Source organism: Parambassis ranga, chromosome 21 (genome assembly GCF_900634625.1).
Source record: "Parambassis ranga chromosome 21, fParRan2.1, whole genome shotgun sequence".
NCBI classification, from domain to species: Eukaryota; Metazoa; Chordata; class Actinopteri; family Ambassidae; genus Parambassis; species Parambassis ranga.
Genome location: NC_041041.1, coordinates 20,031,388 through 20,058,350, shown reverse-complemented (window position 1 = coordinate 20,058,350; position 26,963 = coordinate 20,031,388). Strand labels below are relative to the sequence as shown.

Genomic DNA, 26,963 nt, shown 5'->3' with positions numbered 1-26,963 from the left:
GTAGCATCGGGGAGCTGGGCAGGCAGACTTCAGGACAGCCTCTTTCATCAGACCATCAGTGACCTAACGGTTATCAGCTGCCAGTGAGGCCCTAAACTTTTATTTAGTTTACTTCTTATTGAGTTTTTTTTACTTTTTACTAACTCTTTTTATAATAATGAATCATAATCCCTTTTTTTATCCGTGAGGGGAAATTCTTTAAAATGAATTGTCAGAAGTGGGATTCGAACCCACGCCTCCATTAGGAGACCAGAAGTCCCGTTCGCTGGAAGGTTTGTCACCTTGAGTCTGGCGCCTTAGACCGCTCGGCCATCCTGACAGTGATAAACTGTTTGATGTCAATGGGAACACAAATTTGTAAAGCTGAACTCCAGCTGACAGACTTTTCATTCTGTACGGTTTTAGCTGTATGCAGAGCTCATACTGGCAGTCAATGGTCCGCTATAGCAGGATACTAACAATACTTTTTAAATGGGCGTTCGTCATGTCGTCATCGTCATAACTCCTTAAACCAGCTGACTGCTGTCAGTCAGAGTGACTCAACCTTCATGGATGAACCACACAGGTCAGATAACACTGTCCTCAGACCTGCTGTTCAGTCTGTTATAATGTTACGAGCCCCCCCAACATTACCGGCTCGTTATCATCACTTATTCAACAGCAAATTAGCAAAACCCGCATAGTAGCAACAGATCCTGCTCCTCCGCTGCATGTTCACCTGAACTGCGGTTCCTGCTGTTCAGCAGCGAAACGTCTTTAAACCCTGTCTGTCTGTCTAGGTGCGCGCGCTGCGCGCTGCAGTGAGAGGGCCGCATGAGTTCTGCACACACGTTTCAAAAAGTCCGGGCCGAAACGATTCTTGTTCTTGTCCTCATCACGTGAACACATTTCTCTGTTCTCGTGGAGTTTGGAACACGCTTGCGCGCACAGCATCAGCTCTGCAGCATATGTCCGTGTTCTTCTTCTTCTGGATTTCCTGCGGTCTCGGTCTGACTGCAGCAGACACGTTTACACACTTACACGCAAACACACACGTAGCGGGTGCTATATGCCTCAGGTTGGGGAATAGTGGAAGGCAAGTCAACCCGCATATATAGGGCTCCCTGTAGGTGGGAACAAATGTATTGGGTTTTGGTTCTGCCCGGTGGAGTAAGGTAGGTGCACACCTTGCTCCACACTGGCGTGCAGGGAGGCCATACAGGTATGTGGGTTGGCTGTAGCCTACCTTTGTTTTAAATTATTTAACGGGTGGTTGATTGAATTTGTTTTATACATTGCAGATGGATGTTCAGGCAAAGAAGTAGACGGTAATCGCAAGTCATCTGCCAGGTATTTTAAGTTTTATTAATCATATTGCAGGTATTTTAAGCATGATTTAATAAAGTTTAAATAGGTTTTAAAAGAAAGTATTTGTTTTGTTGGAGAGCATCGGGTTGATGGGCATCGCTGCTCTGGCCATTGTATGTAAATTGTGGGTTTCTTTTGTTTTTCTTGTCTAGTCCGGCAGTCACGTCAGTCATCAGTCAGAGTTACTAGTTGCTTTAGATTAAAAAAAAGTTTGGAAAGCTGTATATATATATATATATATTAGGGATGCACGATAACCGTTTTTTGCAACCGATAACAATAACCGATAACTTCCTGCTTCTTGTAGCTGATACCGATAACAAACAACAACAGTTCCAATTCTTCAAATGAACCTTTATTGTTATTTCAAGTTAGCAAAACTCTGTTAACAATAAAATAAAGGGTTCTACAGAACCAAAAGCCTATGGCTGCTTTAAATGCACAATAGACCAAGGATTTCCAGTTACTTTTCAGTTACTTCTCTGAAATCAAAATAAATGAAATGTGTGACTGTCAAATCAGTGTCAACGTTAACCCAGTCATATTAACAAGTGCATGATATAATACAAAAATAAAGCTTTCAGACATAAATGTAATGCACTAAAATCAAACATGTAATTGATAAATTTCAGTTTCTTTTATCATCAATCACATGTGCAGCAGCAGAAAACAAGCGCTTGTTGTCAAAGCCAGTGCAAGGGGCAGAGAGGTATTTACGTGCAAGATGGGCAGGGGTTGGAAAACGGGACTTGTTGCTTCTCCAGTCTGGGCTCATGGGAAGCGTGGGCCCAGCGGTCTTGTCTCTAGTCAGCTGTCCACACGGATCGACTAGTGTCCATTGGTTTGCGCTCAGAGTTGCAGGTAGTTGATAATCTACTCCATAGACTGCAAGCGGGAGGTTCAGTGATTTGGAAAAGTTTTTGTATCTGTATCCCTGACTTCTACTACTCTTCAATAACCTTGTCTACTTAGAGTGCTCTCATGTTGTTACTGTAGCCAGGAATACTGATTAACCAGTGACTGGACCTTAGAAAGTTGCAGCTGTTTATCACTGACACACACACTCACTGCACTCAGCTGATCTCCATTTTACTAATAGTGAAACTGCTAACACCAACTGTCTGGACCTTGTGTATATCTGTGTGTATGTGTGTGCCAGAGTCCATGTGTCTGTTTAACATTCAAATATATTTGAGTTTGTCTTATATGAATATGTGATGAATGCTGTGCTGTTTCGATGCAACTTGTAATTATGTCTCTGCAGAGTTTAAGTTTTAAGACAAAACTTATGAATGAAACATAGATGAATTTTAGTTTTGCAATACACTTTTTATCCATTTTCATTCAGCCTTCCTGTAGCTTTTCCCTGGGCTCTGATGAGATGAATTAGTCCGAATATGAATACATCTATTTATTACTAACATATTCAAACAAAAAAATAAGTATATTTTCAGCCACAAAAAATAGATAAAACTATAAGTCAAAGACAAAAAAAAACTTTTTAATTTACAAAAACTACTAAATTATTATTTGATTTGTCATTATTATAATTGCGTTCTCCTTCACATTTTTTGATTCCCTTGATCACCATGCACACAAAGTTGAGTTTATCGGTTCAACAGAGCCCCCATAAAAGGACAAAAATAAAACTAGTTTACAGAATTTTGATTTTTTTTTTCTGTTAATATAACAAGTTTCAATTCAGTTAAGAGCAAAGGGATTTGTGTAATGTACCCAGCTATTGGCTCTAAATATATCTCATATATTAGAGAAATAGATGATATTTCAAGCCAACAAATTGTATTGATGTCCCTCTCAGTACATCAAGAAAAAAACCCTCTTAATACTGTAGCCATGGCAATGAAGCCAAAATGTGTTGTAGAGGGAACTACACAGCCTACAACCCTGAACAAGACAAACACCTGAACTCCAAGATGAACATGTTCACATTCTCATTGACAGATCCCAAAAGATCAGAGGCAGAAAACAGTTTCACCTGTTCATTTAAACCCACAGCTCCAGAAACAGGAACGTGCATTGAGTTCTATGAATTTGAAGAGTCATGGACAAGAATCACAAATATATATATATATATCCAGGCTGCCAGGCAACAAAATTAAGCTGAACTTCCTCTGACCGGCACCTCTCATTCTTCTCACAGTGGAAAGGGTCAGGAGCTCTGGCACTTCCTAGCATGCTGTGGGGCTCAAATATCACAGTCACCACGAAAGAAAAAGAAGCTACATATCATTTCCTCAACATCTGCTACCACAGCAGGTTCTTGTCTCCTGTAAGCTGGCAGGACCTTGTGCAACTGACACAGAGTGGATTTAAACCAATAGGGCAATTATTACTGCAGCCAGGAAGAGCTTGGACTTTCCAATTATGGCACAGTGAGGCATGCTGCTGGTCATTATCAGTCAGACACTTCAAATGTTCCCATACATCTAGGCCACCCTATAAGGTTCCAGATCAGGTTGGAGGAAGCATACAGCAAAAGGCCAAATTGGCACTGAGGAATGGGGAGATAAAGGGAGCAAGCCCCAAGCTACTTTGCTAATGTTAACATTATTTTTGTCCTTTTTGGATGAATGCATTTGCATTGCCATATTGTTTAGCTGGCACACGCCGCAGTTTGCTAGTATACTACATATCCATCACACATAATGGTCCATGGAGGTGGTCAGTGTGTGACTAATAGGTTAGATGTGTCCACTCTGTGTACAATTGCTCCAGCCATGCAGATCAGAACAAATAAGGTACACAGACACCTCTGTTCCAGGCCATCTCCTTCTTTTCCACCACATAGACTATATTGCTGAGGTGGGGAACTGTTGTTCTGCTACACCTCCTCCCTCTCTATTACTGTACTCTGCTGTTTTCAAATACATAGCTTGGCTAATGACTGCAGCTCTCGATCTTATTGAGATTAACTCACTGGTATTGTACGGGGCATGTGCTGTGTATTAAAACCCCTTAGACTGTATTATTATTTTCATACCATGTCTACTTTATCACTGGAAATAAGCAGGTCCAGCTTTATTTTATATATTTCTAAAGTTCCTCTGTTCCGTCTGGTGAAACTCAGACATTGAGTTGACTGGCCACATGTTATAGATAAGGACATATTGTTAGTATGGTTGCCTGTGTTAAAACAGTGTTTCACAACCTTTATTGAGCCACAGCATAACATGTAACAAATCTCATCACACACACACACACACACACACACGCACACACACACACACACACACACACACACACACACACACACACACACACACACACACACACACACACACACACACACACACACACACGGACTACAGTGACTGAGTTAAGGTAGCTGTTGTGCTGCCAGACCAACACGATGCATGCACTGATACAAAAGTCAGTTCACTTATCTAACTCTAGGGGATATGTAATAGTTCCTTCTGTCACAATTTATTTACAGTTAATGTTGTAAAAATGTGATAATTTCACATGGCACACCTGATGATCTCTAAGGCATAGGCTTCACTACCATTATATCATTTTGAAATGACTTGTTTGGAGTTAAAGCTATTGTTTATCTCTCTGTGAATGTAAATATTTTGCCAATTATATTTGTGAGGATGGACAGACAATATACATTGGCTTACTGGTTTTACTGGCTGGTTTTAATTTCTGTCACTTGTTGATGCACGGATCAAGATATTCTTCTTTCTGTGCTGATGGTTCTTGCCATTGTAAATTCTCTGCATGGATACTTTCAAGGATGTGGTTTTGTTTGCCATGTTTGTTTACATCCTGGGGGAAAATGGATTCTAAGCCTGTCCAGTGTCTTTCTGTAGTCGAGAGTTACTGATCCTTCTGGTATTTCTGAAAAAAATAATACTGACATGTTGTCTTTAGAACGAAATACTGGATGTAACACTCCTTGTATGTAAATGAAGTCATATAAACTCCTAAACTAGCAACTGAGCAGAGAACAGATGTCCAAGTGTCAAATATGAAATCCTGTAGCAGTACACATGCAGCGTATAAAGCTGCTGCGATCAAAAGCTGAGAGCAGAAGGGCTGCAGAATCACAAAAGCTACCAAAGAAAGAGTGGACCCTTGCTCAGATTTATTGGGCAGGCTTACTGAAAGTGTAGCTTTCTCCACAGGGATTACAATTCAGCTCCAATCCCAGACTCCCTCCCCTTAATCCGGTCATTAGTCAGGTTTTGTGAGGACACAGACCATCATCCAATTTGGGCTGTTCCAACAGTATGTAAATCTGACAAGTTGTTGACCAACATTTTTGGGTAAAAAAAAAACAAAAAAGAAAAGAGATAAATCAGAGTGCAGGCTAAGCTTCCGAATGCATGGACACAGCAGACTTCAAACAAATTTGTGAGTCTTGTCATTGAAACTATTAATTTCCTGAGAATTCCAAACAATCCTTAGCTTAAACATACCTAATCCTAGTCCTGTTGTTTACTTAGATAATCACATTTATTGGTGTTTTCATCCCATCAGCACCATGAAAATGTAATATAAGAATTTGTAAGGGCGGTAATAGGCACAGTGTACATATTTACCACCTTCATTTTTTGTGTAAAATGTGGTGCACTGGTTAACATTTCCACAGCGACAAAGTTCCTTACTGAATTAAACCAAAGACATGCATGTTAGGTTAACTGGGGACTGTAAATAAGATGTAAGTGTTGACTTAGTGGTCGCAGTACAGGACTGTTTTTGTGCTGTTTTTGTACACTGGGACTGCTTCAGGTCAAACTTGATGCTGAAAGAGGATATGAACGGCCTTGTGGTGTGGTCACACACCATTTTTCCCTTTCTTTGGTATTTCAGTATCAAAGATCGTGCTGTGTCATACTGTCCTTAAATAGTTCTAAAAAAAATGGAAAAGAAGTAGGGATGCACAATAACTGTTTTTTACAACTGATCATGAACAATAACCGATAACTTCCTGCTTCATATAACCAATACCGATAATAAACAACAGCAGTTCCAATTCTTCAAATTAACTTTTATTGTTATTTCAAGTAAGCAAAACTCTGTTAATATAAAATAAAACCTTTAAATGCTTTAAATGCACAATAGACCAAGGGTTTTCAGTTACTTCACATCATAGAACATAAAGTCTGTCAGAGCAACATTTTCCATAAGAATTTGAAACCCAATTTAAAGAAATCTGTGACTGTCAAATCAGTGTCAATGTTAACACAGGCTACCAGTGGTAAAGTGCTATATATAATACAAAAATAAAGCTTTCAGACATAAATGTAATGCACTCAAGTCAAACATGTAATTGTTAAATTCACAAAAAAATGTACAAATGTCCTATGATGTTTCGCTCAATTGACACACACTCAGATATACTCCTTTGGCTCAGCACAGCCCCCAGACTAGCAACTCCCCATTCATCTATAGCCTTGACTATATATGCACTATATTCCGTGCATTGTCTCTCAGGACGACGTGCACGCGCTCTTTGGTTATGTGGCCAAAGCATAGTTTCAGAGGCCTGACTGATTGCCGTTGCTTTGTGTGAGCCGGAGAGCTCCTGAAAATGTAATGTCGTACTGTACTGTGCATGTTGTAGTCTTCATCGAGCCACTGCACTGTCAAACTCATCATACACACCGGACTAACATCAGACGTCCATATGTCTGATGTAAAACTGATGTCCTGTGTATTGTTATTGATCAGAGTATGGACATGTGGCAAGCACATCGGATAAGGCTGGTAATTGTGTCTGGAAAGTAGCGACGACTTGGAACTTCCTACCGCGGCTCCAAATGATGCATTCATTGGCGAAATCCTGGATCTTCGGCTATAGAAAAGGGCTGGTCGTCAAATGCTATAATTTCGATTTTCTCATTAATTGATTCAATTGCATTGCATTAATTGCGGATCGTCTCTATCAAACTCTTTGACGTTTGCAAACGCCTCATCAATATCCACTAGCCCAGATGCCTTCTTGGTTGCTGGTGGTGATTCAGTATCAGTAGCAGCGGACTTATCCGTGTATTCCTTCCATATCCCATCGCTGCGATGATGACATTTCAGATGACTTTTGAGATTCGAGGTGTTAAAAGCTGAAGTCTTTTTCCCTCCTCTCGGAACCTCCGCAGAACACATATTGCAAATTGCAATTGCATTGTCTCTCTGAAATAGAGAAAAAGTCCCACACTAATGACGGCGGTGCCATGTTTGTTACCAAACCACCATAAAAAAACAAAGAAGAAGAAGAGGGCCGAGGTTAGGACTTGTGTACTGTAATATGTGTGAAATCCAAACCATTTAGGTTTACTATTATGGGTTCTATTTATTGGTGAAAATTAATAAATTTTAATTATTGGAATTATCTGAATGACAATTTTTTTTTTGAATATCGGACCGATAATTATCTCTGGCGATAGTTATTGTGCATCCCTAAAAGGAAGACATATTTTAAGTTGACACCAAAACCGAAAAAGACCTAAGGGTGTACCTTCACCCACACAGGCACCTAGACAAGCATTCTCGTCCATGTTTCCTTCCACATTGTGAGTGACGTTGTGTCTTCTTCTGCTGATGAAGGTCACTTCTGCGTTTTGATGTCACCTTAAAATATGTTTCTCTTTCCAATTTTTTAGGAGGAATGTTGAGAGGACAGTATGAAAAGAAGAGTCAGCTGTTCAAACTCAAACCACCAGAGCTGCTGTCAGGAATGCTAACCATATGCAAAGCTGCAACCCATTCTTCCTCTTTTAGTTTCTCTTGTAGTTTTGTGTCTGTGAAGTGTCCCTCCCACTCGCTGCACACGGAGTGATAAGCAGTTTCCTGGGCGCAGGCTGTGGCATGAGTATGCAGGACTTGTTGTTTATAATGTGAATACGACTCCTGCCGTTATTGATTCTGTCCGAGAGATGAGCCCTCTGGGTTTTTCTGATGTTTATGCAGGAGAATGGTGATGCTTGCTAAGTGGAAAAGAGACAAAAAAATCAATAGGCAAGGTGAGGGGAGGGGAGCACCGGGCAGAGCTTAGTTAAAGACTTGTTTTCAAATTTCTGTTTCTCTCGTCTTTTGCACTTTTCTTTGGGGGGCAGCCCAAGAGTCCTTTCTTTTTTTTTATTACTACTGAGTTGGAGGTCTTCATCAGCTGAGGACCACAAAGAGTTTGAAGTGATACTGTACATTTATTTTTTTATTTTTTTTTTTTTATTTTTTATTTTAGATACTGTATTAATCCCAGAGGGAAATTCGTTACGGCTGCTGCACAAGCAGTGTCATACAATGACTAGCAAGGCGCGCCACAGGCTAGGGTGAAGTGTCTTGCCCAAGAACACACAACAGTGACTAGGGAGGAGTTGGGATTGAACCACCAACCTTCCGGTTATTGGACAACCCTGCTATCCCACTGTTGCCCCTTAGTCTCAGCATCAGAGCACTTTGACTTATTTATTCTTCTATTTAGTAACTTGTTTTATGATGAGCTTGGGGTTCACACTAATTTCTAGTGTTTTAATTTAGCAAAATTATTTAATGTTGTCTCCACTAGCTGTCATTGATATGACTTTTTTTTTTTTTTCAAATGATGATTACATGATAACCAAGCTGAAGTTCACGTGAGGGTTCAATGGGAAGCTGTCTTTACTCCTGTGAATAATTCATTTTTCTGCTGTTCCATTTCCTGCCTCATTTCCACAAAAGAAGACTGGGTCTTAAAGCCAACAAAGGACTAAAACTCCAGCCAAGGCTACATAACAACAAGCAGGCTCTGGAGAGTGTAACTAGTATGCCCACGGTTTTTGGTTTTGACTTGTCTTTATTTCCTGTTACCTACCTTTAAGGCCAAAAGTTTAGCTGTGGAAATTTGATTTGTTTCAAAATGTCAGTTGTTGCTTGAATGCTGTAATTGTCTTGATAACAGATTGATAACAGGGCAGATGGCCACATCAATGTACTGTATGTTTGGTTACAAAGTGACAGGTGCACTGACCAAGGACCAAAAGCAGAACTCCAGCTCCAATAATCATGGTTTGCCACTGTTCACCTGTTCTCAATGTACTGATGGTGTCTTTAGAATTTGAGGGAAAACTTTCAATTAAAATGTATTTATGTTAAGTACAACAAAAACCTCTCCAGCACTAGCTCTGTCATAATGCTCCACTCCTGCTTTGGGAGTTTCTGGATTTTGTAAAAAACCTTGAATCAATTTTCAACTTTCAAATCTGTTGCCATTACTTTTTTTTAACTGCTTCATAGTTTGCAATCTGCCAAAAATTGATTGCTTCTTTTTGTCCGTTTGGGGCCATATTCATAAAAATGTTTAGGCTTTAACCTACATATACAGTCTTTGTATGTCCAGCATGCAACCTCACTATATTAACACTTGCAGTCTGTTCATTGTCTTATCAGATGGAGGTTTATTCTATCATTTTCAGCTTTTCCAGCTCTTTCCCTTCTGTACTTAATCACTGCTCTAATGTTTTTTCCTTCCTGCCTTTACCAAGCTTTGCCTTTAGCACAGCTTAAAACATCCCTCCACTCTTTCAAGAGCCTTCCAGCCTTTTATGAATGTTGTTTTTTACATGGAAATGATTTCTGAAAATTGAAATGAAACATTATCCTTTGGACCTACTAATGTGCAACCTTGTTCCACTATTACCATCATTTGTATCTGCTTCATTGGGCAGGGATCTATGAAGTTGCTTCTCACCGTCATAAAATAATCTAAGCTCTTGAACACTGAAAATGTTTTTACAGAAAACATCTCTAGTATGAGCCACAGGAGACAATCATCAGCACAAACAACTCACTTTAAATCACTCACTCATTTTAAATAGTTTGCTGCACTTGATTACTGAACTAAAAGTTACCAAAAAAAAACCAAATTTGCTATGATGTTTTCGAAATTGGTTTCTGTTATTTCATTCTGTATCTATCTGTTTTTTAAATTAATACTGATATGAGAATTGATCAACTTTTTCTTCCATTTGGGCCAGTCCTCTTATCACATCAGATTTCTGACTAAAATGAAGCTTTACTGTGGAGAAGAATTTAAGGAATTGTGTGATCTATTTGTCTCATCGTGGAAATGCTGCGGGCTGGCAGATCCAGCCGATGGCACAGACAGATGGAGAAAGGGCAGGAGTGCTGCTGCCTCCTCCTCTGGTTGCCATGGTGAGGGAGGAGGTGAAATGTGTAGAGACAGCCATTGTAAGTAAAGTAAAAAAGCAGACTAAATTATCATGCAGCAGGTGGCCCCGCACTGTGTCCCCACCTCCAGGTAATAAATGGTGCTGGCCTTCCTGTACACACTGGGAGGGCAATAATCCTCCATCAGCCACCTTCCTCTGCACAGCAGGTAGAGGACCTCACATGGCTGATTGACTCGTCAGGTCAGTGGCCATGTGTAACAATTCTGAGAGTCTGATCACTGGTTAAATAAGCCGATGGAACAGACCCATTGCGTTTATATCACATAACATACAATTATTCCATTCATAGAACTTCTTATGATGTTCATCATTTATGTGTTTGAGGCCTAAGAAGAGACACAAAGTGGAAATAAGCCCCCTTTATTCAATATTGATTTACATTTTATATAAAAAGTACTTACATTTAATACATTTCTTCAAAATACAAGCAGCCAAACAACATACAAATCAAATACAAAATTATAAAATTTCTTATATTTATCATCTTCCTTTTCCGAAGTAACAGATGTGTTCTATAATAACTCTTAGTATCCATTTTTGTAGCTGTGGTAAATCTCTTCCCTTCTCTACATCTTTAATCCATCTGTTCACATGTGAGACCTAGAAAAATATGGTATTCAGTATCTGTCTTTTCAGTGTACAGTACAGTATCTGGTAATCTGATCAGAGAACAGAACATTCAGGGTGGGCTTCAATCTCTTTCACCAAAAAGATAAGTTCATATATTACTGTGGAAACCCATGGAAATGGAAAAGACACAACACCTGTGGAATTACACATTGTGTGAGGAAAAGATCGTGTTATTGTGGTGGTCAATAGAAGTTCCGCCAGGCACAGAACAGAAAAAAAAGAAAGAAAAAACGAGTTCAACTGCTTAGTGATGAAGCTCGGTGGTCCGTATATCAAGTGCCTCCTTTGTTTCACATATTTAGAAAAATTTATTAGAACCTTCCCTCACAGCGTCCTCGTTCCTCTTAAGCTAGAAACAGGTATGGGTACAAATTTTAGCATTGTAAGGTTCTGACTGTGCACAAGTGTGGCTTATGGTGTTAATAAAGTTTTTGCAAATCAGCAGCTTTACTTGTGTCATATAGTATACAGGATAGCGCTGTATGACTTATCTTTGACAAACATTAGAAAGCAAACCTTTAAATGGAAAATAAAACTCTTCAGCACACCAACAAGGACATGATGCTGATGCTAACAGTAAAACCTAAGAGCCTCGTAGGAAATAGAAAAATCTGGTTTCCTCCTTCATATTATACATTGTACACTGTGGTAAAAAAAGAAGTACAAAGTGTAAAGTTAGGCTATGCGGCGGTTTCATGAATTGTCCCCTCCAGTTTCTTTGGGAGTAGCTCTCTCCTCTCGTCAATACTGATGACTGGCTTGCGGCAGTTTTGCCCGTCGATATAGATCTTTGCATACACTGGGTTAGAGTAGTTCATGGGCTAAACAGGAAGGGAAGAAGATAAAAATAAGCATTTATTTATAGAAATCACTTCACCTAGTTGAAATTCCATTCTCACACATTTTTTTTGCAACAAACAATTTCACTTATTCAAAGGTACAATTTCTTAGAATGTTACTAGAAAACATTATTCTGTGTTAAAACATTTTATATTTTGTTGAAATTTTGTGAAGTTAGCATGTGGATCAGCTAGCCCTGTGCAATACCACTTTGTACCACATGATGGGATAAGAGTGTCAGTGTTTCCTCCAAGCTTCCCAAGGAGTTATTTATCCTTTAGAAAGTCTATAATTCTAGCCTCTTGTCAGTCATGTTGAAGGACAGGCAGTCAGTGAACTGAACTGTAAGCACACAGCTTCCAAGGGAGGAGGAAAAAATGGACCCCAATCGTACCTTTATATGTACAGTTCATCAATGTGCAAATATTAAAATGATTGTACTTCTTTTCTGTTAGTAATTGCATATATGCTTATGTTAACTGTTTTTGTTACTGGGTGGATAAACTTTGTTCCAGTTTTCTGCTGTAACACTCCTAGAAGCAGATTATCTAATCTCAACTCATTTTAGCTGTATGGATTGAATTCTATGTGATAATTTTAGTTTACTAGCTCTTTGTGGTACCAAAAACATGAGCTAAAATAGAGTAATATAATCCAAATCCTCCTGGACAGTTGGGTGCAAATTCTCCGTAGAGCATTGATAAAATATTAATATGAAATCTATTAGTGCAGCTTTAAGGGAAGTCCATATGAGGCAGTGGCAGAAACACTCAGGTAGACAGAAAATGTGTGCAAACATGCAGGAAGTGTTAACACAGTAAAAGCATGGTAAATACAGGCCCACTCAATCAGAAATGATGACACAAATATGTGGATGATGGTGATTTTCCACCGGAGAAATAAAAAACATGGTGGTAATTGATGTAGATGCAAAATGATTGCTTGCACTTAACATGTTAATTTTTTTTGTCTTTATGGACAAACATGAAGAGAAGTTTATAAAAAAATCACCTGTCCAGGGATCACCTCCTTGGGCACAGAATTCATGCCCAAGGTGTGAGGGTCACTGGATTTTACACACCACCCCTGCAACAAAACAAGCAGCATCTATTTTCAAGTACATTCAGTTAGACTCTGACTTAAATGTTGCTACGTGATTCAACTTTATAATCAGTCCAGTAGGGAGGTTATAAACGTTTGTGAAAATCAAAATAAAACTGCACTGAGCGGAAGAAGTCACAAATTAGTAGAATACAGAGAGAGAGAAATGAAACAGAAAAGCTAGTTTAGATTCAAACCGGCATGTCTCGGTTAAAATTACAGCCAGAGTGTGCTCACAATAGCAGATGTCAAAGTTGGCAGTACAAGAAGCAACAGCATTAAGCTTGAAGATCTAGCAGGTGAGCCAGATAACAACATCAGGAAGGAGTTACGATTCATTTGATATGCTCGGTGTTAGTGTGGGGTTGAGAGCTATGAACAGAATATATCACCAGCCAGATGGAAAGACCTCTTGGTTCATGGAACCTGTACTTTCTTGCACACCAGCCAGCTTTTACAAAATCTCTGCAAAGCCAAATGTAATTCCATTTGATGTACCCAATGCTAGATATCATGTAATGACAGCTGGACCAGAGGCAAAGAACACATTACTGATTTATTTTTAAAAATGTGGAAAAAGTTTGAAAGTGGAGGTAGGTGTTATTTCGTCTTCCTGAAGTTAAAGGAAACGTAGTGTTGTCCTGCAGCATTGCTGAAAACTGAGCATAAGATAAAGCCAATTAAATCAGATTTTATTCTGTTTCAGAATTTAAAATAGATAAAAATGAATATACGCAATTTCATACACACAGTTTGCTAGTAAAGAAAATTAGCATTATTTGACAATTTGTAGAAATTTGAATTTGTTATATCTTCTCAAAATTGAAACATGGCTAGCTTGCCACTAATCCATTATTCTACATTATTCACTAATATTACAAAGTAGCCAACATGAGATACATAGACGGAAGCTAAATTACAGCTAGCTGGATAGCGATCAATGTTGCAAACCTGTGATTTTTGCCAAAATGCAAATATATAACAAATAGCTTTAAATAGCTGAGTGGCAGTTAGCCGGCTAGCTGTAGCAACTTGCATTTGGCATTGGCGGCTTTATTTTACTTTCAGTTCACTTCACTAGCCCTGTATGTGGTTTTTCAGTGATCGTATAGAAGATCAAGTAGTCTGACACAAAAATGCTGCGCCGCAGAATGCGAGCTGCAACAGGCCACAATTTAAAAAGTGCACCCAAGTATAATGCTGGTTGTACAGGACTCTTTGCAAAATACCATATGACTTAACCAGATAATGTAGTTCACAATACTCAGACTTAATTATTTTGTTCACTTCATTGCATGCAAAGCAAATATGTATAACCACAGCTTTCTGACAGCTGAGACAGGGTGGTTTGCCAGCTAACGGTAACGCTTTGTAGCTCCATGACAAACTAAAGAGTATTTAAATAATTCCATTTCAATAATCTCATTAGTGCTTTGCTCAAGTGAAACAAGCTTACCTTGTGAGGGTCCAGTGTGAAGTTGGGTCTCAGCAGGCTGCCTGCATCAGCATGGTTGTCATGATCCACTTCATACATGTTGTATGACGGGTTTCCAATCTCCACGTTTATGCCACCGTTCGTCATGGGCTGCCTCTGGACACGCTTTCCCCTGAGGTGTGTCGGAGCGAGCCATCATAAACATGACACACAACACACAGGTCAACGTGCCGTACAGCGCCGCACAGCTCCATATGACAAATCACATAACACTACATGGAAGAGTCCATACGTTTAGCTGCTTAGACCTAAAAGCTGAATTCTAATCAGAGGCTTGGTGCAGAAAGTAAAATACTGAAATGAGCAAACAAACAAAAGCAAACATAGCATTCATCTTCAAAGCTGAGCAGCACGGGGTCTCTTTTTATTCATATTTTATTTCTTCATCTACGTACCTTTGCCTCCGTCTGCAAATGTAAACACCTACTACCACCATCACGATCAAGATGACCAGCAGGACCAGAGGCACTATGATGGCTATGCTCCCTGTGGATACAGACAGAGGACACACAGCTAGTGATCAAAAGAACCTGAGATGAGTTCAGACAGTGACCATAGCTGCAGAAAAGGCCGACTTTGAAAATGTCTTTTCCTCACTCCTCTTAGAGAACACAGTGTCCAAGACGGACGCGCTATAAGGCAATAATCATTTCCAACACCTGCAGGAATCTTAATTTAGGGGAAGTCTCAAAGGTAAAATCTCACACAAAGTTTCTTGCAGATATTTTTAATGTATTCCAAATTAATTTTTAAGACTGAGCAGTCATAAAACTAAAGCATGATGGCCTGGTAACAGCAGCTCCTCTAATGCAAATGAGGTAAACCTGCTGAGTGAAGGCTTTGTGTTCAAGTAATGCAAATTGGCGAGGTTGGCTGGAGTTCAGTAATTGTTTAGTTAGGATGTCAATCAGGACTGAGTCCAAATGTGGTGCATGAGTTGGAGAAAGTACAGATTTGCCTGCAAAGATGATTACAAATATGATAATTTCAGATAAACATGTTCCACTGAAATGAAAAGGATGCACTATGTAGGGGATAAATACATTTATGCATACAGGGGATTTTAAGGTCATAATAAGAATTCTTTATTTTTCACCTCCGCTTGTGTTGTCTGATCTGCTGCTCTTAGGGGCGGGTCTCTCACACTGAGTTCCTGCCCAGTTGGCTGAACATCTGAAGGAGGTCAAAAGAGAGTATAAATAAACATTATTAGCATACTTTTTGTAGTGCAGAAGACAGCTGAGAAAACACCTTTTGCAAAAAATGAACTACGGTATGATGTGACTGTGGCTTACATATACAACACATTATGATTCAGTCTTGCTATGAAGTGCTTTGATCCAACAAAAACAAAACACCACCTGGAGAGAGAGCACTATGTACATAGATGTGTCCATAAACAGTGCGTGTGTGAATTTACATGTTGAATATTCAGTGTGTTAAAAAAAAATCAAAGGATGACAGCGGGACAACAGGTCGTCATCTCATTTGTGTTCCAATGGGATCTGATGGACGTGATGTATGACCCTTGTTAGAGGAGGTGAGATCTAATTTCACACGACTGATGCAGATGGGTCTGTAAAGCATGAGTGATCTGATAGGTGCGGCACTGTGATGACACAATGAAATTATTCTAAATTACATGCGGAGCGCTAAGCTATCAAAGAATGCAGCTCAATACATACGAGGAATGAATCAACGCCTTTGTAGGGCGAAATGTCAGCGACATGAATTTTAACAGGAATTTGGAGCGACGTGAATGTAGATCACCTTTGGAAAACCAAGAATCTCTCTCAGACTAAGAAATTCTCTTCAGATAAACACCAAGTACTGATGAGATGTGTGGCCATGTGCTTTAAACGCAATGATTGGTCATATTTATCTAGCCATCATGCACAGGTTGCGAATGCACAGACGGATAGCCACATACACAGTGTCATGTTTTGATCTGGCCTCAGTTCATGTGTGCAAAGTGAGGAGTGAATGGGATGGGTGGCAGTAAGGGGCAACAAAGGTGTGTATATAATTACAGCAACTGATAATGTAATAAGTGCCTCTTCAGCTGGTAGCTGCTTTAGTCCAAGCTGAGGGGTGTTAGTTTAATGTGAATAAAACATTAGAAACATTTTATCTCCTGCATTTGCTACTATCATTAGTCATGATGATACAAACGTACCATAAAGTTCCATATTTTATAATATTCATGTTATGATACCACCACGAGACGCTGACAAGCCTAACCAAAAAACATCTAGCTTACATTACATTAAAACCAGTACATTATAAAAGCACTAGTTAATGGCAGTGCTGATTAAAATGCGGTTACTTAAGCACCAGCTGGACACCATCATTTTAATAGTCTAAATGAATTTTCATGTTGCTGAGATTTGTTTCATGTTTGGTGGTTTAACTGTGAAAGTCTGTACAAAAAGTGGGTTTTCCAGTAGACATTTGGGAGCTTGGTGTTTGGAAAGACTGTTAACTGTTGTTATCAGATTGAGCATCGGTGTTTGTATGTTTAATTAAGAACACACTTAATTCTGCACCTGATTAGTATCCCCTTGTTACCTCTAGGAAGTTTTATTAACGATATATTTTAGAGAAATCAACAAAAAAGGTCTTCTTTCATACAAGAAATATTTGGAAACCTATGGCACCTTTAATGTCACTATAATCACTACAATCTTGTGAAAATACTAATCCAAAATATTTTGTATGTGATGTGACTACTCAATCTTTCAATATGACTGCTTTCACTTCTGTACTCAGCACTTATTACATGATAAGTTGCTACAAAGTGGCACTGTGGAAAAGAGAGCGTAGATGGTAGTGGACTGAGGCTGAAATGAAGCCGGATGGAGTGGGGGTGGGGTTGTGTACAACGGGGAGGTGAGTGGGCTCTGAATACAGCTGGAGAGGTGAGAGGGACCTACTTGCAGCGTGGTTTGTTAAGAGCTGTTAATGTGCACATCCCCTCATTCTGACAGAAGTAATCGCAGGGGTTGGCCAGCTCATCACAACGTTGGTTCTTGAACCCTGACGTGCAACTGCAAAACATTGTGTTGGGAGTGATAAAAGGGCCCAGAGAATGTATATATTTAGATATATTGTTGAACTGGTCACTGTCTGCTTGATGAATGGAGACTGACACCCTTTTAGCAGCTACAGTTATACGATGGAGTAAGTCAGTGTTGTTTCTGCATCAAGGAAATTAGCAAAATAAATCATGTGACAAACACAAATCAACTTCACTGCTCACCAAGTAAGGGGAGACATCTGCAAAGGAAGAATCTGTTAGAGGAGTGTAGCTCTGGGATGCATATTTTCATGACAAAACGCTGATACTAATAACATGACAAAAGAAAACCACCTAAAGAGAGTTGTAAACAGTGTAAAATATATGACACACAAGAAATACACTGCCTCCCTAAAAACAGTTAAACAAAAAATGTTAAAAAAAATCAGGTATTCAGTATATTCTGGTAATCACTTGACCCCATTCTTATCCTGATGCCCTCTTATCACTCTGGAACAAAGTAAATCTGGACTCATCACTCCACATGAACTGATTCCAGTGTGTATGCTCTATAGCAAACTAGGCATGTCCCGATCCGATCACGTGATCGGAAATCGTGCCCGATTACGTGATTTCAGACTCGATCGGAATCAGATGTTACCTCCCGATCAGGACTCAGATATTTATTAGGGCTCTCAAAGTTAACGCCTTCTGTGCAGGGTGGCTCTGTGTCCTGTAGCGTAGGGGTATGACTAGGCCTGTCGCGATAAACAATAAAGCAATTAATTGCACGATAAGTTAAGTTTTTCGGCCGCGATAAATTACATTTGCATGCTGGTTTGTTTTCCTCTCTTTCTCTCTCTCTCCCTCTCGCTGCCAAAGAGACTGGATGACAAAAGGCGTCACTCCAGCGTCAAAAGGCGGCACTTTATATGGCCCGCGGCTTCTGTCTTAAAATGTGTCAAATCAACAGGTAGTTCTTATTTTTTTAACTCATTGTGTAACGTTTACGGGATGTTCTGAGAGACCACAGACCACAGTCAGCTCGCTGTCTGCGTCGCCACGGTGCGTCACAGCGCTGCAGGGCTTGGACGTTACAGCAACACAGAGAGCTCTGAAGCTGCTCAACACCATTTCAACACTTTGCCACAATTCACCACGACACTAAACATGCTCATGTATAGAACCTGCTCTCAGAGAGAGTCCGCGTTGTACGAGTGAAGTTCTCTGCCTTCTCACTGGCGGCACTCGCTGCAGCGCCACCCAGTCTAGTTCTCTTTCCCAGTCCTCTGGTGCCATCTCTGCTATCAGTTTCTATGTGTTTCTGTCTACATGGTGGCATTTGTAAAATTCACTGCAGCTGTCTGCAGCGGCCTGATGCGCATACACACATGCAAGCGCATACACACATGCAAACGCAAACGCGTGCGCACACAAGCACATGTGCATAAATGTGAGCCCACTCCCAGAGAGTGCGTGTTGTTTGGCTCTCTGTTGCTCATGACGTGCTAGTTGGTTTGACTTAACTCCATTGACTATGCTCAGATAAGCCATGGTAATAGGCCTACCACTACTCATAATAATAATATTAACATTAATATTGATATCATTAATAATAACAATAATAATAATAATGTTGATGATTGAGGGCCTTTCCAGTGTTAAATGTTCTTTAGAAATTAAAGTTTATTGATCTTTGAAAGGGTGTACTTGCATTGTATGTCGTTATCATTATATTAGTTGAACATAGTACATACATAGAACATATTGTCTCAAAATGACAATATTATCGATTATCGCAATTAATCACCCAGCAAAATCTGTTATCATGACAGGCCTAGGTATGACAGTTGCTTTTGGTGCGAGGTCTCAATGAGCTGCTGCGTGTCTGAAATCCTATTTACCGCCTTTATAGAGAATCTTAGTCTTAGTATCGGATCGGGACTCGGTATCGGCAGATACTCAAAATCAAATGACTCGGACTCGGACTCAAAGGCAAAAAAACCTGATCGGGACATCCCTATAGCAAACTGAAGTGTTTTTAACTCTTTACTCAGTTTTAAGACACTTTTACAAAGTTTAGTCCACCCCTTCACATTGTGTGTGCACAAATCCCTTAAATCTACTATTGATTTTTTTTTTTATCATCTGATTTCACCATGTTTAAATGATCTCATATCGTTATCAATCAATCTGGATGGTCATGTCTTCCTGAAAGATCATGGTCCACCATGACCCTTCCAGGTTTCAATAATGTTCGACAGTTCTCCTAGTTTTAGCATCTCCTTAATTGTGTGTTTTTTTTTTTTATATACACATTTTTTTGCATGAAGCAGGTCAATAATGTGACCATTTAAAAAAGAGAACTGTACTGAATTACCAACTGAAACATATTAATGTAATGTCCAGGTACATGGAGTTCTAACTTATTTGCCTGGCAAAGTCCAGGTGGTGACATTTTGGACCTGGCAGTGCATCACATTGCTGAAAATATAACCTATAATCCTACTACAAACAGAAAAACACAAAAATAGTATAATATTTTCTTTGACATAAAAATGGGAACTTCTTGTTAAATGGGCTCCACCTGTGAAAGACTTACCAGCGTAGAGATAATAAAGAACAGGGCATTATGTGTGCAGAAAAAAATAAATAATAAAAATCCTTTGAACAAATGAATGTTATTTATCTAACTACCCAATACAACTGAACTACAGAGGACAAAAATGACACAGGAGAGCTGCTCTTCCTGCTAAATGCTTAAATACTTTTCTACATTTAAAACGTCATTTTTATTGGGTGTTTAATACAAGACTAATCATCACAAGAGAAGCAGCACTGCCCCTGTTGGGTTTTTGCTTTGGGAAGACATGATGAAATATACATTTACTGTGGGTATTAAGGTCAAACATTATGATATCTTGACACCGACGTATCCATCATCTCACATAATCTCTGGTCTTCACAGCAAATAATAAACCGCATTATCAGGATCTGTTAACCTCAGTGAATAAGATGGAATCATTTGCATAGAAATTGATTCTATCCCCTGGAATTTGTGAGCGGTGACCGCAAATTTCAATTTAACTACAGTGGACAATAGGCATTTAAAAAAAAAGAGAGAGAAAGAGAGAGTTGAGCTTTTGATATGGTTTTTCCAATTTCCTCCTTGGACAGATTTTTAACACAGCACTGCATGTGATTAGAGTGGAGGAGGTATTAATTTATTGGCAGCCCTTTGAGTGGTGTTCCACAATGATTTCTCTACGTCTGCCAGTCAAGCTTTTGTACGATACATTTTTTCATGGTATGTTGAACCAGTGACACATAACTCAGCCTATTTGTTAAGAAAAAAAACTTCTTAAAGAGAGTCCTGACATAGGCTTTTAGCTTAGTGAGATATGTTCAGAATAGCAGGCTTTGAAGAAGGTTGAAACCATTTTTATCTCCCTAAAAACCTTAAGCCATAGAGAGGTGTCACACGGCATAAGATGGCGTACAGGCACTCGGCCCCCCTGCTGATCCATGGCCTCCACGCAGTGACATCAAACCCTCCCTGAATTTAAGAATTTCCTTTTCCAGAGGAAGCGATCTATCTTAGCGAAGAAATGGTACCTCGTGATGACTTTCAGTTCTTGCTTTTAAAGCCAAGCCATCTGGGGCACAGAGCCAGCATTTGAATGGAAACAGTAATGTGTGAGTGTGAATAATAGTGAGGAATGTTAAGGGTTTTTTTTCTCCTCCCGCTTTCACCCATTAAGCAGTGACTTACTGACAGAAAGGCAGGTTGGTGTCAGGGTCCAGGTGACAGGTGCCTCCATTGTAGCAATATCCGTCACACAGCTGACAGCTTGGTGCTATTCTGCCATTTGTGCAGCTGGAGGGTGAAGAAATAATGGATTCTAGTTACAAGCAGAAAACCATACTATTACAAGAAGCCAAAATGACTCAGTGGTGGTTTTAGTCAAACATATGCACAATTCATGTTAAAAAGCGTTAACCTGCCTTCTCATTCACTAATGTCACTTAGACCTAAGTAACTGTAAGTTGTGTGACCCAAACCATTTTTCAGATTTAATCAAATCAATTCATTCTGTCAGCAGCTAGTGGGTGAGACCTGAGAATATGCTGTGACTAATATTTATCCATAAATCAAGTCTTACACATTATTTCAAGAAATAATGGGCAGAACTCACTTGCACACCACGTCTCCTGTCTCTTCATTAATGAGGCAGGGAGCTCCGTGGCATCGAAGACACTTGTCCACCTCACACTTGTTTCCCTCGAACCTGGCTGGGCACACGCACTCCACGTAGCCGCTGCTGGACAGCGTGCAGGCCTTTGAGTTCACGCAGTAGTGATGACAGATGTCTGCTCCACATTCAGAGAGGGGAGAGCGGGAACATAGTTTAAGCTGGGTTGATTATAATTGTACAGGGCTTTAATGGGAGTTAATTATCCACATCAAATGACATCTTAGCCACAGATGAAAACATATCACCCCTTGGGCAAGCATCAGTGGGAAAATACTAATGATGTGAAGCTGAAATTGTTTTTGCCACAACCCATTATGTGAAAGCACAGCAAAAGAAAAAACATTATCAGCTCAGTACAGAAACACCCAAAGGTTCGACGGTACTTTTTTGATTTTGTTTATCTGAAAAAATGTTGTTTTTGCAAAGAAATTACTATAGGGGATTTATTTCTTCCACATGCAGCCTGCAGTTGCTTTGTTCTATGGATTTTGTGCATCATAATTCAAATCAATTTGTCTTTTTAGCGATTATATGCTAATGTCAATCACGTGAGGGGTATAGTGATGGAGTGCAGGACTCACGGTAAAGACAGCGATCCCCGGTATATTCTGCCATACATCGGCACACTGGCTGGTTCCCCTGAGTGACATCACATGTTCCTCCATTTAAACAGTAATTGTCACAAATTCTCCTCTCACAAAACGACCCTGAGAATCCAACAGGACAGCGGCATGTAGGCTTTCCTGAAACAAATTAGAAAAGGAAAGATTAGAAGACCAGCAGCGCATCGACTCAACACATGACGACTGCGTGTTGGATTTATGGATTTCTATGCCATAGGGGATCATTGTTGTCCATGTGTTATCAAAACCACACATCAATGTACACACTGTTATCCTGGGTGGCAGATTCTTTCATTACATCAAACAGGGGTTGACTTTAACTCTCTCTGTCATTGTGTGGGTTACTATCTGTCAGTCATGTTGTATGGAAATGATGCCCTGCGCAGAGATTCTTGAAGAAGTGCAGTACGCATAAGTCATGTGTGAATACAGGCAGAGATCCATCTGTCACTTTCAGACACATATTCATGTGTGGGTCAAGGTGACTGCAGATTGGCACCCGTTGAGAGTAGCTAAGGTGTCCTTTTTCTCGGTTATGTCCGGTGGGATCCCAAATTGTACTTAGGCCAGATGTAAGATGTGTATAATTCCTCCAGAGTGTTCTTATTCTGCCCACAGTTTTCCTCCTTTTCAGACACGTCTGGAATATCTCTAACAGGGCAGTGTCCGAGAAGCATCCTAATCAGGTGTCTAAATGACCCTAACTGGCTTTAACACATTTTCTTACATACATCTCACACTTTTTTATATTCACAATTGAAAGAGGGGGAAATGCCTTTCCAAGCTGGCGCATTTCCTTTGGATCAACCCTGCAACTTGACTACAACTAACGATTGAAATCATTTCTGCATTTACCAGCTCATTTTGCCAGTGTGCAGTGTGGCACTGTGCTGCTAGCACACACAAGCAGGTTATTCACAAGTTTTATCAGTGATAACAACTGCCTTCTGCAGTGGAAAAGCAGTGCAGTGAGTGTGACCCAAAGCAAAGTGAAAAAAACAAAACATCACCAGAAAGACACTGACATCCTACACAGAGAGGAACTTGTGTGATAATCCTCTCTGGATTCACACCAATTATGATTTGATCCACTTCTGATATTATGGAGCTATACTGTACACAGAGACACATACCGAATACTGCAAGTGCATCCCACTTTTTGGGATTTGGAAACCTGAATATGTCAGATTATCTTTTCATACTTTCCTGAATACAGATTCTCTTCCAATCCTGAAGCGTTTTTTAATGGCAGGCCGGAGCAGGAACCAAGATTCAAGAGATGTTCAGAAAAGGTAACAATTGATAACTACTTGTATAGCAGACAACCATGTTGCTATGGATACAGGTCTCACCATGTAGGTCACACTGCACTGCTTGGTAATTTCACACTCCACAACTCAGTGGCAGGGATAATCTGGGTTTGAAATGTCCAGGAGACAATCACTCACCATTCATTCACGTCTTTGTCAACTTGAAGACTGCTTTCTAAAAAGGTGAAAAAGTCAGCCAAGCTCAAGTGCCCTGAACGACCCACTGGGTGCTGAGCTCATTTTCATTTCAGTAAAACTCCAACTGGGGCACCAGGAGAACATTGGAGTAAGCTACCTACGCCAGTGGGATTTTATAAGTGTATAGGCCATAAAACTAGGGGTCACACACAAACGCACACACAGGTCTCACTGATGTCTGCAGTGTGCAACCTAATCACTAGATGTCCCAAAACCCAACACAGTGCTGCTTTAATTTTTTTTGTCTTTAAATATTCTTGTCAATGTTTTGTCTGGTTTCTTCTGTGGTTTAAATTATACCTCTTTATTTTGTATATAAAAAAACTAAAAAATAAAACTAAAAATAATAAGACTATAAAACGGAAAATGTTAAAGCAAAATGTTAAAGCAAAAAAAGGACAAAACCAATTTGTTTAGTCCAGATAATATCAGTGTAAAAAAGAAAAACTCAGATTTCTATACAATCACATATATTCGTAAAATTGTGCTAAACGTGCAGACAACGTTTTATTACACTACAACAGATGCAGGAGATACTACTACTAGTACTACTTCCTGTCAAATCCAGTTACCTTAGTAGGTATTAAACTGTCAAACAGGAAACAATATGTAAGAGGAACCCTTTTCACTTTGGATCATCTTCCAAGTTCCTCCTAGAGTTGGCCTACAAGCAGTGCTGGTATCACAGCAGCAGAACTCAACTACTAGCGGCTTAATAAACTGTGACACAGCTGGAATATACTTCATGAGGTGGCTGAGGCATGTGCTAAAAATCTCATGATCACATACTACCAAGGTTGCCCTCAAGGAAAAAGAGCCGGTGGGAGACCAGAATGACACAGGAGGGTGAAGCAAAGAAACGTCAAACAGCTAGCACTGACTGAAGGGACAAAAGTGACAGTCAGAATAAATGGCTCGTTGTGAATGTATTTATCTCTATTCAAGGTACAAAGGTTTTTCTGTTACAATGAGAAAATGTGTGAATTTAACTGCCAAAAGTTCCATTAAAGTGCAGGTAAACCAGTCAAAGGCATGACAGCAGGAACTCAATGACACCTTGTGTTTTTATAGATTTAGCTGGAACAATTCCAGCCTCTAATTGATTGTACGGTTGCTTTTGGGCCATTCTCTTTATCCTGAAAGCAGGAGCTATGAAAAGAATCCATTTAGCTATAATTTTCCCTGCTCTCATACTTGGTCACTCATTTACACCAATATTCTTTTCGCATTCGACATTTGCTCAATGCAGGAGAGTCTCTTGGAAAACAAAAGACACTGTGTCCCCAGCAGCACCAGCTAGATCATCTGTCCACCATAAACAGGAAAACAATTCATCATCCAAGGTAGCGTTTTGGACTTTTGTCATCAGTGGAGCCACACACGATCCCACAGCATGCAACTCCATCCCCATGCTGTCTTGACAGGCAGACTCTATTGCGTTTAATGAGCAGCAGTGATTATCCTGGCTTCTTTTTATGTCACGTAGAGCTGCTTTAAAAATCCAAACAGAATGCGATGAAAGATGAGAACACAGATTTTCAAAAACATCAGTTTCCTTCCTATTGGGCAGACATGTTTCCCAAAGGCCAGGAAGAAAAACAAACAGATTACTTCTATCCTTTGAAAAGATGGTAAAGAGTGAAAGCTACTCTAAAGCATTCACTACACAAATCAAAATCTGTGCAATAGTTGGACTAACTACTACTCATTTAAACTGGGACATATTGCTGGGGTCCTTACTGGATGTCATTCAGTGTAAACATATTTAATGAAGGCAAACACACTGAATAGGTGCTGCCATTATAAAACATCTATGTAGCAACACAAGCCAGTGGTGCTTGTTGTTGATATGTGTAATTGCTATAATGGAATAACCTGCAAGCTGAAAATAATAGCTAGTATATATATAACATGTACTGATTCTGTCAGGTTATCAGGTGGTTAGGACTTAAATGCAGATTTAGACTCAATAGCAGAAGGGAAAAAAGAGTTTCTTTAATTCAGGCTTGGTTTCGTAACACAAAAAGCAGTCCGACAGGGCAATGGTACAAGTGGATTGGACAAGCTCATGGGCCACAGTCCAGACCAGAGATCGGTTAACAGAAGGACAGTCCAACCTAGCAACAGTACCAAGGGGTAATGCAATCTTGATAGTTGGAAGGCAATGATAGCAATCAACACTGGCAAAGGAACAAAAGGAGCAGGCAAGTAGGTAATCCACAAACGCAAACAGAGCCAAAGCCAGGAAGTCACTGGAAACGAGACTGCTGGAAAGCTCGGAACAAAGACACAAGACGATCTGGCAAAGCAGTGAGGGAAGACACAGACAATAAATACAGGTGCTGTCAAAAGTTCAAACATATTACTCAAGTGGAAGTATAGACAGATAAAAATTACTGAAACACTGACACAACAATTCTACTCAAGTTGAAGTACAGAACTATGGGGTTTGAAAAATACCCACTAATGTAAAACTACAGTACAAAGTAAACAACGGAAATTACAAAATAGGCTTAAATCATTTTTACTGATAAAACTAGCTGAAAGCAAGGAGAGTTTTCCTTCTTTAGTTTAATGTTAATCAGCCGGTCATTGATGGATGGACTTATGTTGGCAGACAGAAGCTAGTTAGCTAACTGACAAGCCAGTGCACCGACACTCTTCACCTCATCCTTTCCAGCAGTGCAGTCCTGTCTTTCCGCATTGTGTTCTATTCAAAGATCTTGAATTAACGGTAAGAGTGCTCACTCCTTCAAACATGCAATGATGCAAGTGATCAGGAGGGAGTGAGACATCAGTGTTATAAAAGATCTTTGGAGCACCATGAGGATAGATGATAGATAATAGACCAACGTGAAAAAAACCTGCACTTGGGTAACAAGATCTTTTTCAAAATGTAATTAGTAGAAAGTAAATATATTTTTCTGTAAACATAATAAATAAAAGTAAAAAG

At 39.7% G+C, this 26,963-nt stretch overlaps 1 protein-coding gene and 1 non-coding gene across 2 annotated transcripts in view; both read right to left on the bottom strand.

Annotated features, from left to right (window-relative positions):
- Positions 1–209: 209 nt before the first annotated feature.
- Positions 210–319, bottom strand: trnal-caa (transfer RNA leucine (anticodon CAA)). The gene is made up of 2 exons: positions 282–319; positions 210–255 (listed from the first exon to the last, which is right to left on the bottom strand). It is a non-coding gene; the product is annotated as a tRNA-Leu (tRNA).
- Positions 320–10,904: 10,585 nt separating this feature from the next.
- The window catches only part of lrp1bb (low density lipoprotein receptor-related protein 1Bb), a 239,100-nt gene continuing 223,041 nt past the window's right edge, over positions 10,905–26,963 (bottom strand). The window contains exons 84-92 of the mRNA XM_028393416.1: positions 22,461–22,622; positions 21,820–21,994; positions 21,396–21,500; positions 17,541–17,654; positions 15,704–15,780; positions 15,003–15,093; positions 14,569–14,719; positions 13,023–13,097; positions 10,905–11,992 (exon numbers count right to left, since the gene is read on the bottom strand). Coding sequence (XP_028249217.1) covers positions 11,852–11,992; positions 13,023–13,097; positions 14,569–14,719; positions 15,003–15,093; positions 15,704–15,780; positions 17,541–17,654; positions 21,396–21,500; positions 21,820–21,994; positions 22,461–22,622 — 1,091 coding nt within the window. The 3' untranslated portion in view covers positions 10,905–11,851. The remainder of the gene's footprint in view (positions 11,993–13,022; positions 13,098–14,568; positions 14,720–15,002; positions 15,094–15,703; positions 15,781–17,540; positions 17,655–21,395; positions 21,501–21,819; positions 21,995–22,460; positions 22,623–26,963) is intronic.